The 15,594-nt window shown below is 38.8% G+C and overlaps 1 protein-coding gene across 3 annotated transcripts in view; it reads right to left on the bottom strand.

The window, feature by feature from the left end:
• Mctp2 (multiple C2 and transmembrane domain containing 2) overlaps nucleotides 1-15,594 on the bottom strand; it is a 240,556-nt gene that overhangs the window by 34,799 nt on the left and 190,163 nt on the right. For all 3 annotated transcript variants that reach the window (XM_036173220.1, XM_036173212.1, XM_036173231.1), the window contains 2 exons: nucleotides 10,931-11,053; nucleotides 7,745-7,789 (listed from right to left, as the gene is read on the bottom strand). In XM_036173220.1, the coding sequence (XP_036029113.1) occupies nucleotides 7,745-7,789; nucleotides 10,931-11,053 (168 nt within the window). The remainder of the gene's footprint in view (nucleotides 1-7,744; nucleotides 7,790-10,930; nucleotides 11,054-15,594) is intronic.

A 15,594-nucleotide genomic window follows, 5' to 3' on the forward strand; every position in this document is an offset into this window, starting at 1 on the left:
GGGTAGAATGAATAAATGAATGAATGAATGGCATGCCTGTTTCTAAAGAATGTAACACAGTTTACAGATAAGATTTAGGCCAGAGGATCTGGATTTGAATCTTACTGTGAATTTGACAGAGGAATCTCAGATGCATTAATTCTCTTAAATGAGGTTTGTTAATTATTGCATGGGGAAATTAATAGCTCTTGGTGTATTCTGGGTGTTGAATGAGTTAAAGGACACAAAAGCCTGAATATTATAAAGTTACTAATATTTCCATGAGTTTGAATACTTAAATGTCTTAGCATCTTGTTTTAAATTAATACTGTTAAAGTCATTCTTCATGTATTATTTACTTTTCCAGTAGGAAAAATATGATAACTCTATTTTCTATCAATTGTTTTATAAATCATCAATTAACTTACAAACTGTCTAAGATGTATCTTGTAAACTTTGTGGATAGTTGGGACACAGGGTGAGGGTGGGCCACATTGAAACAGTAGGTTTCATTTGGAAAGACAAAGGCAACTATCAGTAGTGCCCCCCCCAAAAAAAATGAGTTGCAAAAATGTTGATCCCTCTAAGCTCTGATGGTTAGTTTCAAATTCATGGCAACACAGCCAGCCTCAAAACTATTAAAAACGATAAACAATACTACAACTAATAAATGGAGAAAATATTTTTAGGGATGGAGGCAGGAATGGCAGAGGCAGGCTAGAAATAGGAGGGAGAGAAGGGTACCAGAATGCAGAATTTACTTGTTTAAGATTGGGGAAAAAACAAAGCTTACTAATAAGAAAAAATGGCCAGTGGATAACCAGGATGCAATGGCCAGTTTATTCTAACTTAGCTTCATGGAATGATTTTAGACAGTGGGAAAGCAAACAGCTTGATGTAGCACCAGCTACTGAAGAAGCAGAGCCTTGGACTCTACACTTTTAAACAGTAGTGCTACTTAATAGCAGCATAGAAGACTTGTGGAATTTACAGCCTAACATGTCTTGCTTCATATTGTTTGAAAGCACATACCAAGAACACCACTTACAGTGCATGTTTTAAAACATCTTCAAGTACCAAGGACACTGCTCAGTGTCATAACAAGCAAGATATCCAAATAATGCTCCAAGGACCAGGTTGAGAACACTTTGGGATTAATTCTGAAGAAAACGAAGTCCCAACCCTTTGAAGAATGGAGATAGGATTTTCAAAATAGGAAATGTATATGAGACAATATGTTAAGCAAGCCTATGAACTCAGGAATTTGCCCTCTTATGATTTAAAACATCCATACACTGGTCATTAAGAGTTGGCTGCATGCAACCCATTCTCCTACTAAAACCTTGAAAGTAACACAGTGTTGTAGAAACCCTAGCCAGAAAACCACTGCATCAATAAAAAACAAAACAAAACATCAAATCCAATTATCAGAGCTTAAATCAGAATGACCATTTACATTACTGCCCTGGAAATTTCCATGATCAGGTTCTCTGCATCACATCCTCCATATAGGTTGTGCTTATTCTGAAACTGTGTGCGCATATGTGCACACATGATTACATATCAAAAGCTAACTGTTCAAAAAAGCTTGCTGGAGCTTTTCTTATCTTAACAATACCATACTCTGGCATTAATAACAGGCATTGTGTCCTATAATTAACAGAAATCATTGATTGACCTACATGGTGTGTGTGTGTGTGTGGGGGTGCACGTACGCATGTGCGCACATACACACACTGCTGTTGCTATTTATTTTCTTAAGAAGACACAAACAACAATAAGCAAAAATCATCCTTCTGATAGACTGAGACTGTCAGACACTCCATGGCCAACAGTATACTTAGGTTAAGGGAACAGAAGATTAACCTTTTTAGGAATTAATCTTGGTAGCTTTAGGCACCTCACAAAAGTACTCTGCAAGAAATTCCCAAATGCATGCCACAGGTGCAGGTCAGTTTAGAAGATGGAAAGGCACCTTAAATGTTGACTGTGACAGCTTAAGACAATGATGGCATTCTATATTTTTAAACAGTTATTTTCTAATGTGTGTGTGTGTGTGTGTGTGTGTGTGTGTCTGAGGGTATGTGTGTACATCACATGAATGTAAGTACCCACAGAGACCATAAGAGGGCAGTAGATCCCCTGGAACTGGACTTATATGTGTGTCACCTGATGTGGGTGCTGGAAACTGAACCCAGGACTCCTGGAAGAGCAGTGAATGGTCTTTACCATTGGGGCATCTCTTGTGTCTCAGAGTGCTAAGTTTTCTAAATGGGAATAGTACAAGTAATGCTCATTTGTCATTGTTCATTACAGAATGCCCCTCAATGGAATACTTAGACATTTCTTGTTTAAAGAAACATATCCATTATCTTTATTTTATCCATAACTGATATAAAGGGATGGATATCTTTTCTCACAAACACTGACTGGAATCTGTGATGTCATCAATGACCCTGAAAGAAGAAGCCATTCACGTCCCCTGGCAGTCTAGTTATACAAAAACTAATCTATACTGTGAACATCAGTGAAGGCTTTCTTCTGATAGCTAGAAACAAGTTTTTTTTTTATTATTATTATTACATTCTATTATGCTTCCTTCTTCCTAATGCTAATAGTAAATGCTGGAAAGGTCTATGTAAGTGACCGTTGGGATGGCACAAGAAAGAAACACTCTGAAAAGTATTTATACCTTCAGCAATGAAAACAAGATATTATTGTCTTACACGACCTTTTATAAGTATGGGGTACAGCATTTTACACAATCGTTTCTTGGTTCATGCTTCAATTACTGACCTTTACTGTGTAGAAAATTAATGCAATTTTCATTGTAGTCCATCCGTACAAATAAGGTCCACATGGAGGATTCCACATAGGAAATCTAATAAAAATAGAAAATGCTAACTGATGGTTGTTGGCTGAACTCAGCCATTATCTGTTTGTTATGGGGGTCCCTAGAAAACTAGACTTGCAACAAGCAATTTCTTACATGGACCATCTGGTATAAGAAAGAAGAATTTTTCTTTCTTCAAAGTTTAGTCTGTATGCTTCATTCCTTAAAAGCCCCAAATCTGGTTACCTGCAAGATGTATGTGTTATTACAAAAGAAAAGAAGGCAGAATTGTGGCATCCAGTCTAGTTTCTAACTCAGATGACTACAGTGTGCTGTTAACAATGATAAAGAACCAGAGGCTACCGTGATGTCATTTTATGACCATCTGTATTCCAGACAATAAAAGTATGACAGACCCCAGACCATGTTTGTCCTAGTCTTTGAGTCAGAAAGAGGCAGAAGATGGGAGTGAATTCATCCCCTGAAGAGGCTGGGTCAAGGGGCCCAGGCAGCCTTTCATCCTCTGTCATCTGTGATGATGTTTTCTGGGAAGGAGAACTGGAGATAAAGGCATGTCGCTCTCAAGATAGATGGGTAGGGTAGAGAGTAACTTCCCTCCCTTCCGCTTTTGCTGGGAATAGCTTGGATCAGGTATGTTACAAATCCCAGAAGCTTGTTCAGTCATGTCTAACACACAGCAGAAACCATGGGGTTCATTTAACAATCCTGTGTTGGGGAGTGACCCTGTCACTACCTGGCCAGGTCTCAGACAAGCACATCATGGTACTGGGGTCCTGTCCACAGAGAGGAAGTGATGCATTAGAACACACGTGGGATATAACCTCGTAATGTTGAACTTGAAGCTTAAGAATTCTAGTTTAGCAAATCCCCAACGTAAGTGTGCTGGCTAGTTTTATGTCAACTTGACACAAGCTAGAGTCATTTGAGAAAAGGGAACTTCAATTGAGAAAATGCCCCCAGCAGGCTGGCCAGTGGATAAGTCTATAGGACATTTTCTTCATTGATAATGGATATAGGAGGGTTCATCTCACTGAGTGGGGTTCTACCCCTGGGCTGGTTGTCCTAGGTCCTGAAAGAATGCAAGCTGAGAATTGTTGAGACCAACATTGGAAAAAGCACAGGGACAAATAGCCAAACTAATGGAGACACATGAACTATGAACCAAAAGCTGAGGAGCCCCCAACTGGATCAGGCCCTCTGGATAAGTGAGACAGTTGAATAGCTTGAACTGTTTGGGAGCACCCAGGCAGTGGGACCTGGACCTGTCCTTAGTGCATGATCTGGCTCTTTGAAAACTGGGGCTTACACAGGGACACTTTGCTCAGCCTGGAAGGAGGGGACTGGACCTGCCTGTACTGAATCTACCAGGTTGAACTGAATCCCCAGGGGAGTCTTTGCCCTGGAAGAGATGGGAATGGAGGGGAGGGGCTGGGAGGAAGGGGGGTGGAGTTGGGCAGGAAGGGGGAGGACAAGGGAACCCATGGCTGATGTGTAAATTTAAATTAAATTATTAAAAAAAAAAAGAATGCAAGCTGATTAAGCCATGAGGAACAAGCTAGTAAGCAGCACCCCTCCATGACCTCTGTATCAGTTCCTGCTTCCAGGTTCCTGCTCTGCTTGAATTCCTGCCCTGATTTTTTTTTCTCAGTGATAGACTGTGCTGTGAAAGAGTAAATTGAAATAAACCCTCGCCTCACCCAGTTGCTTTTGGTCATGGTGTTTTATCGTAGCCATAGGAACCCTTAGACAAGAAGCAAGAGTGACATGATATGGGCGGAGACTAAAAATATGCCAGGCTCCCTAGCAACAGAAAGGTATGTTTGTCAAAAAGATCATAGATAGCTTTTTTTAATTTTATGTTTGTTCTTTAGAAATTATAAAAAAAATATAAAACTATAGAAACAAAGTACCATGGTTATGACCAAACTATGAAAGGAATACACTGGAATACCTTAATAGAAATGTCTCAGAAATGAATATACCCTGAAGTGAGTGAGGACAGCCCCACTGCCAACCCTCCGCACATGGGACAAGTTGATAGTACTATTGTGAGTTGGTCCTCACTAGGTCCTGGCCCTTCTCTGTGGATGCCACTTTTAGTTGCTTTCTTTAGTTATCCTGGCCCAGAAAGATTTGAAACATAGCACATATTGCTCCATCTCCAGAACTGCAGGTATCCCTGGAACCACATTCGGGGTTAAGCTCTAGACTGGAATGTGCTGCCTAAAAGGCTGTTAGAGAGAGTAGAAGAGCCATTCTCTTGATCTGTGTAGCTGTGGCTGCTTGCAAGAGACCCTTAAGAGTGGGCACATTAACTGCTAGCATTCACATAAAGAAGTACTGAAGAGGGTCACTGGACCCTCACTCGGGGGTTTTAGCCACTCCCACACACACATCTCCCAGTCAGCTGTATGTGATTGTGCTCTAATTTCACGTAGTCTCATCATCTCTGGAGATCTCAGATTGCATAGATTGTGGAAGGTTAGCCGCAGGGGGACTTCACCCATGCAGCTTTGGGGGAAGTTGTCATTTATGCTTGGGTGAGACTTTTCAGTGGTACAGCTGCTTTGGGGTCACCATACTCCTACAGGTAGCTCCTCACTCATGTTCTATAATAAGCTCCATAAACCCATCGGGGTCACAGGTTTGACCATGACGAAAGTGTACCTTGGCTTTTCCATTGTGTCCTATCACAGGTGAGAAGCCGTGTTTATATCTGCCTGGTGGAAGAGATCATACAATGTTTTTTCATCTGGTGTTTTATGTGTTTTGTTTATGATTGTTTGACATAGTATTTCACTCTGTACCTCAGGCTGTTCTTAAACTCACAGTAATCCTCCTGCCCCAGCCTCACAGGCACTAGAAGTACACTTATGAGCCATGATAAACAAGTCCATTTCCTCCTGTTGGAAGCTTTTCGTTAGGTGCTATGTTGAAGATCCTCTGTCACAACTGTCCCTAAGAGATAAATGTGGTCCCTCTTTCAAGGGTGGCACATTTAAACAGATTTGGATGAAGTGAAATTTGCCTCACTTTTAATCTTTGGTTTTTAAAAAAGATTTAAATTTCGCCTGGTGTGATATTGTGATATAATAAGAAATACATATTTTGTCTTGGTTCCTGGCTGGTGGCCAGAGCTCTTAAAGCGCTTGTGTTTTGCTAAGTGATAAGAGCAGCAGGAGTGTATTCCATTATATTTGGTTGTGTCTTTAGTTTCTGAAACAGGTCCAGATCCACAACGGTGGAAGGAGTACCGTCTGCTATGCATAATAACAAGCCCCTTTCGGACACACCTGCATTTAAGTGAGTATGGTGTCTTCAAAAAACAGGGGCAACTTCCTGCCATGCACTGATGACAAAGCTCAAATTTGCAAGTGTACCACACTCCCAAACTACTCTCCAAATGAAGAGACGGACTCCTCTGTCACAAGTGGTCACTAACTTACTTAATCAATCTTGTAATGATAGAGAAACCTCCATGCACACAATAATAGAAACGCAAACAGCATCAGGAGCCCTCTGTGTAGACTAATGTAAGGAATTCCTGGGCCCAGGGTAAGTGCAGAAGTCCCACACTGCCTCAGGATTGGCCCTGGGCATCTCTCCTTTTCAGTTGTTCCTAAGCTGAATCATGAATAAGCCAGTGAAGGGAAGTATTTTCCCGAGTTTTGTGAACAAATCGAGAAACTTATTAAACCTCAGGGGTGGATTATAGGATCTCCAACTTATAGCTGGCCATCAGAACTACAAGGGGTCAGGGGCCTTGGATAAGTTTAAAATAACTACTTGTAATTTTCTCAGGCAAAACATCTCTCCATGCACCAAGATTGGCATTCACCTGTTATTCAATGGTTTGATCATTCCGAAACCGCTTGAATCAGTTCATCAATAATCATTAAAGAAGAAGTTTACATTGTTATCACCTCTATTCTGGAAAGAAACATTTATTTTGTTAAATATACGTGCTTTATTCCATCATGTCTTTAATAATGATCACCTTCAGATGACAGATAAGACTCACTCTGTAACACACTCATTTGCTTCAAATGGACAGAACCATGTGGTTCCCAAAATTAACTTTGGGCTCTGGTGTCACAGAACCAGTCTTGGAATTAATGTCTGTTCAGCAGGCATTTATATTGCACACTTGCTCTTTGGGTCCTCCTGTCCTCCCTTTCCTATCCCATAAGCCTCTCCAAATCATTGCCACAGCCCCACACACGCCCATGTTTTGAGGGACTGGAAGCCCATTAAACTCAGAGCCTCTCCTTTGGTACTTTACTTCTTTTTTTTTTTTCCATTTGGTTCCAGAAGGTTTATCTGAAGGTGTAATGACAACAAAAGCAGCAGATTTGAGAGATTCTCCCAGGAGAAGGAAAAGGACAGCTGTACACAGACATATAGCAGGGAACTGTGCCAGCAACAGCTGGGAAAGTGACAGGCTCAGAAGTGGGTGACCACCCCACAGCATGGACGTGAACCTGAAGGAGCAGCCATTTCCCTTGATTGGCTCTTGACTTCTCAGGCTCGCTTTCATCGACAGAAAGGACCATCTTGGCTTGCATCCTGAGTCTTAAAAAAGCCCACTTCTTTGCTCATGTTTTACCCTCTTTCCATCTGATTTTTTAAAAATCTTGGGGAAAAAACTTAATACCACACTATCCATCAAAACAAGGAACACATTATCATTAAAAATAATCATTGTGAGATATGAAAGGTAGTTGCTACTATTATGATGTATGTTAGAGGAAGAGTAGATATTGTAAGCATTCCATTTTAAATAAGCAAGGGGTTGATTTTTTTTTAACCATAGTATTTCTATAATATTACATAATGCAAAAGCCAAAACAGACAGAACCTGAGGAAACAGGGTTGCCACCATTAAGGGTCTGTTATTAGTACACCACTCACCTTCTCCTCCTCCTCCTCCTCTTCCTCGTCTATGTCTGTGCTCTCCTGAAAGAAAAACCCATAGCTTGTTAATCAAGTAAGCACCAACTGGGATTGCCCAATGCAAATGGAAACACACATTGTTAAGTTTTCTTTCAGAGCTGAAATATTAGTATGCTTTAAAACTCATTATATCCTCTTTTTAAAAATCATATTTTTAAAGTGCAGGGGCACTGTGGCAAGGTTATAAACATTATTCACAGTCTACTTGGAACCATTAGGTATAAATAAAACTATTGTGCAAGTAGCCTTTGACAGTGTCCAGCTTCAAAGCTGCATAGCAGTTGATCCTTTCTGTAAACAGTTTTGTTCTTGTCTGGAAAATAAACCAAACACTATGTTACCTTACTAAACTCATAGTTATGGGGACCACTCTTTTCTCTTTGCTGCTATGACTGAAACATTCTACAACAGAAAACACACTAGTCTGAATAGAGTCATCCCCAAGAATGTTACATTTTCTCCCTTGGGGTTGCAGGAACAGAGCAGGGAAGAAAACTGAAGGCTTTGATATTGACTAACAGGTACATGACTTTAGAGCAAGTGCTGGATGGTGTCTGTGTTGCTTCTGGGTTTATTCAGAGCCTTAAGAAGTCCCGTCTGCTTAACAGGAACATTTCACATATATAAATGCAGTGTCTGAAAGTGAACAGCAGTCAGATACAATGGCACATGCCTTACTCTTAGCACCTGGTGACAGAGGTAGAGGGATCTCTGAGTTTGAGGCCAGGTTCTACAGAGCCAGTGCTCATGCTCTATAATGAGATCTAATCTCAAAAAAAAAAAAAAAGAAGAAGAAGAAGAGAAGAGAAGAGAAAAATTACCATCAGTTGCTACAATCAGATGGGTTCAGGAGCAAGGGAAGAACACTCAGTATTAGAAAACCAGGGACCTTTTCAACTTGAAGACTTACCTTTCTGCTTAACACACACGAAGGTCAGACTTCCTATTTAGTACCGTTCCACCAGCTTAAAGCAATTTTCTGCAATCTAACTGCTAAAAGAAGTGACCGTGGAGTGACCAGAGTGCTGTACTCTGTTCTATCAAATCTCTGAGCAGTCATGAACATAACTTCTCTCAGACTGGTGCTTCCTTCCCTCTGTCAATGCTCATGTGCTCCAGCTGTCAGTCTGCACCACATGCACTGACTATAGAGGGGCTTAGCTTATTCACCACTGCCATCATTCATGTCTCATATAAGCCAATAGGCACATAGGAATGCAGAAAAAAAAAAGATTAACAGGGGTAAACACATTACAGTTGAGAAAGTTAGATGTCATCATTTTGAGACACGATTTCTGCAGTTTGTCCATGTGACTTTGGGCTCATCACTCTGCTGCTCCAAACCTTCCTCTCACAAGGCAATGATGAAATGAAAATGGAAGTTCTTGTGTCATTCACAGTTGTCTTACCAAGACTAAATTAAGCAGTGAATTTGAATGTGTTTTTGAAATCAAAAAGTTCTTAACAATGCAAATTTATATTCCTACCCATATTATGCACATCTGTACACACATATGTAGTCACAGAAAATATATGCACTTCTGCACATAGGATAAAGAAGATCTCGTACACATGGAGGCAAAATAAAATCAGGCTAAATATGGCACCAATGTGAGTTGACAGCATTTACTAGTACAGATGTTTCCCTATTAGAAATGTTTTTCTAGCTTATATAAAATCTAGTCCATAAATGCACATGAACTTTAAGTCCATTTTTTGTTAGCTGGTTCTTCTGTCTCACTGATACATGTTCATGACTACTACTAGATAATCAAAAAATAGAAGACAACTTTGAAATTTCTTGATGTTTTATCTCTGTCACATGCTCATTTTTCTACATTTTCTTCATCCTAAATGAAACCAGAAATGCCCTTCAATACCTGTTCTTTTAAAGATGATTTCTTTAAATGAGAATATAAAAACCATATGACAATAGTTTGCATTTGAATCATGGAAAAACCTCATATGTAGATGAAGTCTTTGGAAAGAAATTTATCAGGCACTGAAATTTTAGAGTTTTAATTTTAAAACCTGTTTCTTAAATCGGAAATGGCAAGATTTGTTCCTAAAGCTAGTTACCAATACAAGTTCCTGTTCACTTAGAAGAGAAAAATACCCTCTGGGCTGGGATAAATGATAAGAGTCAAGAGGGACAGGGAAGAAGTAGGCACCAAGGATTTCCTTCAGAAGTGACCATGTGTCTTTTCACATAAAAGGTCCTTGAGGGCCAATAGAAGAAATCACATCATTTGGTAGTATGTAGCATGAATCTTAAAAGTTTTTATTAATAAAAACAAGGATCAGAGAAGCAGAACAAGCCATAGCTACCTCACCTCACCAGTTCCTCAGCTGATCCTGTTTCCTCAGAATGGAAGTCTCTGAGTCCTCATCCAAATGGATCTCAGCTGAACTACTTCTCAAAAGCCTAAATGCTTAACCAGCCTAGTTCCTGGTTTTCTTGCCTTATATACCTTTCTGCCCTCACTTCCTGGTATTAAAGGCTCACTTCCTGGGATTAAAGGAGTGAGTCACCTTGCCTGGCTGTTTCCTGTGTGGCTTTAAACTCACGGAGATCCAGATGGATCTCTGCCTCCCAAGTGATAGGATTAAAGGCATGTGCACCACCATTTTCTGGCCTCTATATCTAGTGACTGTTTTGTTCTCTGACCCCAGATAAGTTTATTATGGTGCACAATATTTTGGGAAACTCAACATCACCACAGTAGTAGGGTGGGGGGATTACTACCACCCATTTGCTGAGAACGCTGGAAGTTGGTAATCCCTGGAGAAACCTCAAGAGGATCAGTGGCCTAACCCAGTTTTCCAGAGATTTCCTCTAGTCTTTAGAAAGCAAGTCCCAAGAAACCACATAGATTCATGGATTTCTAGGGAGAAAACAGCAGCAAAGATTCAGAGGCTTCTCTCATATTGAGAACATCAGCTGAGATGTAGGACTATGAGTCAGCATAAAAGGAAGATTCCAGAATGCACGTGATAAAATGCCTGTTTTTGAAACTGTACTTGTATTTTATTCTTCATGCTTCAAACAGTTGACTGGATCATGATTTAGTCATGGGACTAATGCCCTGCTGCTATCACAGTCCTTACTAGGAAGTTGGGGGAACTCTGGGAATCTTTGCTTACCTGGCTGTCCTGGGTGCTGCTGGCCTTCCCTTTCACAGGTCTGAGGAAGTTGTACAGAAAGAGCAGCAACAATGCCAGAGGGATCATGTAGAGTTCAAAATTCCAGACAGTGACCAAAAACACCTGCCAGGAAAACAAATAAGACGCCGTGACTCTTAGATAAAACAGAAGTTAGGAATTTTACATTACTAATAGTGAGATTAGATTTAGGCATCGCTCCAAAAGGGTGAGAGTACAAATAGGTGCCGCCACCATGGAAATCAGTGCAAGTGTTCCTAGAATACCTACAAATAGATCAACTGTATGACCAAGCTATACCACTACTGACATATACACAAAGGACTGCATTTCCTATTATAGAGACACACGCTCAACCATGTTCATAGCTGCACTTTTCACAATAGATGAACCATGAAAATAATCTGGACATCGCTTAACTGGTGAATAGATAATGTGTGGTCTAAACACAACAGGATTTTATTCAGCTGTAAAGATAAAGGAAGTTATGAAATGTGCAGGTAAATAAACGGAACTAGAAAGTACACTAAGTGACATAGTTGGACCCACAAAGTCAAATGTTACATGCTTTCATATGAATCTTATGTCAAATCTTTAGATTTCTGTGTTTAACTTAGAGTACCAGGGAACTGGAAAGGGACCACTGGTTGAGGGTGTCGGGAAGATCTTAGGGAAGAGTGACTATGAGAACACCAGTGATAGCAAGGGGAAAGGGGGCATAATAGGTAAGGAAGTTTAAGTGTGGAGAGGAGTGGAAGGGGAGAGGAGAGAATCAGGTTGAGGGAAATTAACTTAGAGAGAGCTGCAAAATGATACCTACTGTTTGAAACACTATAGATGATAGATAGATAGATAGATAGATAGATAGATAGATAGATAGATAGATAGACAGACAGATAGATACCTATGTACATACATATATACATACATACACAGAAAGAAATAAAAGTTAAAAGTGGAGTTTCCTTCTACAGGAGATAATGTTCCTCCCAGAAGCCATAGGTTGCTAAAAAAAATATAAATCCCTGTGCCAGATGTGGGATACATTCCCCAAGCTGTTGGCCAGTAATGTCATAGACACTCAAAACAATACAGTGTGTCCTCACTGCCCTTGGTTGAAAACCAGAACTTCATGGTAAGACACTATTGCTGAAGACGCCACTTTATAAACAGGACATGGAGAAATAAAGTTGGTATTGACCAGGAAGTGTCATCCCTGATGGCTAGAATTCATAGTCCTGGAAGGTGCCATGCAGGCTGCCTAGGGAAAACAGCCAACAACACTTGTACCAAGTTGTTAACCCTATGAGCTACAAAAATGACTGGACTTACAAGATATGCTGAGCAGACAATAGTGGCACAAAGAGTGTGGAAGTAACCAACTACATTCTGATTCGATTTAAGATCCTCCCCACAGGAAGAAACACTTGTCTAAATCTAGTGTAAATCTAGATAAGAACACATTGTTGGAGAGAGCAGAGGCTCTAGGGATAAACATACTACTACTATTCTGGTAAATGGACAAGTTTCAGACTGCCCTCTAAATTCATACTTCAGTCATAAATTAGTGTAGCTCTCAGACCTCATCAGGGACCCTTCTGTGTTCAGGTGACATTGGTTAATGCAGAAACTAACAACTTGTCCAAGAGCAGAGAATGAGGGCCAGTGGAGTATTTAGCCGCAAATGGGTCATCGGTATCTCAATCCCTTTGCCCGAAGCTCGGACACCATTACAGAAGTGTAAAAACTGAGGTAAGAGCCAGAGGCCAAAGAGGACTGGAGTGAAACTGTCCTTCTGGACATGGAGGGATCACGACACTCATGACCTCACAAAGGCCCTAGCTGAAGATAATCAATGGTTTCTGGGGGAAGGAGACTCTGTATTTTTAAGGATGTGCCCTCTGGCCCCTGGAAGGTTGACTACACTACAGTGCATGGACTCACACTTCTGAGTACAAGGGCAGCACAAACTGAACTCAGCTGGTTTATTTGTTTTTGTTTTGTTATATTTTAAAATACACAAAGTTGAGAGGAGAGTAGATCTGAAAGGAGTTAGGTTAAGGATCAAAATAAATGTATGAAATTCTCAAAGAACTAAAAATATAATGTTAAAAGTTAAATGTTTAGAAATTGCTCGCAAGGTAGAATATTTCATCATAAATATAAAAACTTCCTGTCCAAAAGCAATATTATGTTACTGCTGAAGATACTTTTTACCTGAAGTTTGAAAACTTTATAACTATTATATATCACTTAATTCTTTTATTTTGGGTTACTCTGTATCTTAAATATACTTTTTTAAAAAATCTGGTTATAATTTCATGCAGAAGCTCTTATTTGAATATATTAATTTTTAAAATTATTAACCTTGCTGAAATTTTTCTGGTTTTCTGGAGTCTCTAAAATATATTCACATGAACTATGTATAAGAAATTTCTTCTGATTCTTCCTTCCTTGATTTTTCTTGTTTAATTTCATTGCTCCTACATAAAGATATTGGGAGAGATATTATTGTCAAATTCCAAACCTTAATGAACATTGTCCCAGTTTTTCATTTCTCTACCATTAAGCATGATGTTTGCTTTTAGTTTCCACTGTGTAAATCATATCATATTAAGAAAATACACAAATCTATTCAGTTTTAATATGAGAAAATTCATAGAGGTATTCACTTTATTACTGATGATAATCCTCAAATGTTTTAAAAGCACCCCTTTGCATCTGCATCAAATTTAATGAAACATTTTTAAAGAAGAAGATTTCCATCTATTTTAATAAGGGTTTATTTCAGGAGTGTTATTTATTAAGTCAGTAATGGATGGTGGCTGATAGATTGTGTGTTTGTTTGTTTGTTTGTTTGTTTGTTTTTAATTTTTAGCATCTTCTGGAAAAGGATTTTATCCTTCTTTTTCAATACATTAAAAGGATATATATACCTAAACAGAAGATTGAAAAAAATCTTCTATTTTTTGGGGGGGAAACTCCAAAACTAAGGTCTAACAGTCTCTTAATATATAGTGTTGTACTGAATTCACAAAGCCAAAAAGCAGCTTTACATTGATTCCAAATAATGTAAAATGTTTGATTCATGTGTTATTTTAAATTTTAGAATTAGGGTATTGCGACATCACATAAACATTCTTCAACCCATATGACACATGTTATGGTTTATATAACCAAATATTTTAAAATGACAAATAATACATAGACCCCTTCAAGTGTGAAGATTTCTTCTGTCATTTTTTCTGTGCCTTATTATTTCTCCTTTTGAAATACAAGACACTTCAGGTAATTGTTCCCTGTGGCAACACCCCTCTGCTATATTCTTTTCATCCCCAAAGCAATTTTCTCTCAAAAATGGTAAGTCCTACTCAACTGAGGACCCTTTGGGTACTCACTAGAGACTACATAGAAATTATTGATATGTGTAAAGATACATATCCAGTTTTATGCTTAAAAACCTGTGAAATATGACAGTATTTTATTCAATAGAAAGTCTTACATTCTCTTGCTGGTCTGTGCATAAAACAAGTACATTCATTTTACCTGTTATAGTTTCCCATTCAAATGATGGTTCTTAAGTATATGTTTCAGAATCTTTATGTATACAATCTTTGATTGAAACTCTGGCTTTTTCTTTCCTTATATGGTTAAACATAATCTCAGGGTTTGTACCTTCAACATTCAGTGTTCTAATATAGGAATCATTTCACCCTGAAATGATAAACCTATTTTCTTTTAAATGATAATTGCATGTACATAATCTTTATTATTTTTTTAATTTTTTATAGGTAGAAACAAGCATCAAATTTATTTTTTTCTCTATAGACACTTTTAGGAACTAAATTTATATACTAATCTACACCTTTCTTTAGATCTACATTGTCACTTCCATCTGCAACCTGCTGATGAAATTTTATCAACCACTCCAACAGGAAACAATTGTAAGAAAATTATTCTGAAAAACAATATTTTAAGACATGTGGCTATAAACGTGTTTAAACATCTCTGTGGAGCATGACTTCATACAGATCTAAAGAAGGTTCTTCTGTATTAATTTATCTTATTTTCCATTCCAGGGTTTTATTTGGAGAGCCGATACATATTCAAAAGCATATCATCTCTAATAATGATAATTTTTTCTTTCAGAACTTAGTGTGACTTGGGTTCTTTGAGTGTTTTCTCATTTTTGACCCAATAACTACTTCAGTCATAGTAGTAGCACCAGTTAGACCTCAAAAATGGTACAAAGTTAAATGGAAAGCAACATTTTAAAATGCAAATGCGTCTTCAAAGCAAGGCATGTATCATATATCATGGAGTTTATGGTGCATTTAAATAAAAGCATGAAAACTCAAATACAAAGGAGGGTAGTCTGTGGTGATATTTGTGTCCCCCAATATATTGTGCACCCTAATAAAACTTATCTGGGGTCAGAGAACAGAACAGCCACTAGATTAGCCATAGACACCAGAAAATGGTGGCATACATGCCTTTAATCCTATCACTTGGAAGGCAGAGATCCACCTGAATCTCTGTGAGTTCAAGGCCACACTGGAAACAGAGCCAGACATGGTAGGACACGCCTTTAATCCCAGGACTTGAGATCTCATGTCTTTGCTTGGGAAGGACATACTCCTTTAATT

Source organism: Onychomys torridus, chromosome 1, assembly GCF_903995425.1.
Source record: "Onychomys torridus chromosome 1, mOncTor1.1, whole genome shotgun sequence".
NCBI classification, from domain to species: Eukaryota; Metazoa; Chordata; class Mammalia; order Rodentia; family Cricetidae; genus Onychomys; species Onychomys torridus.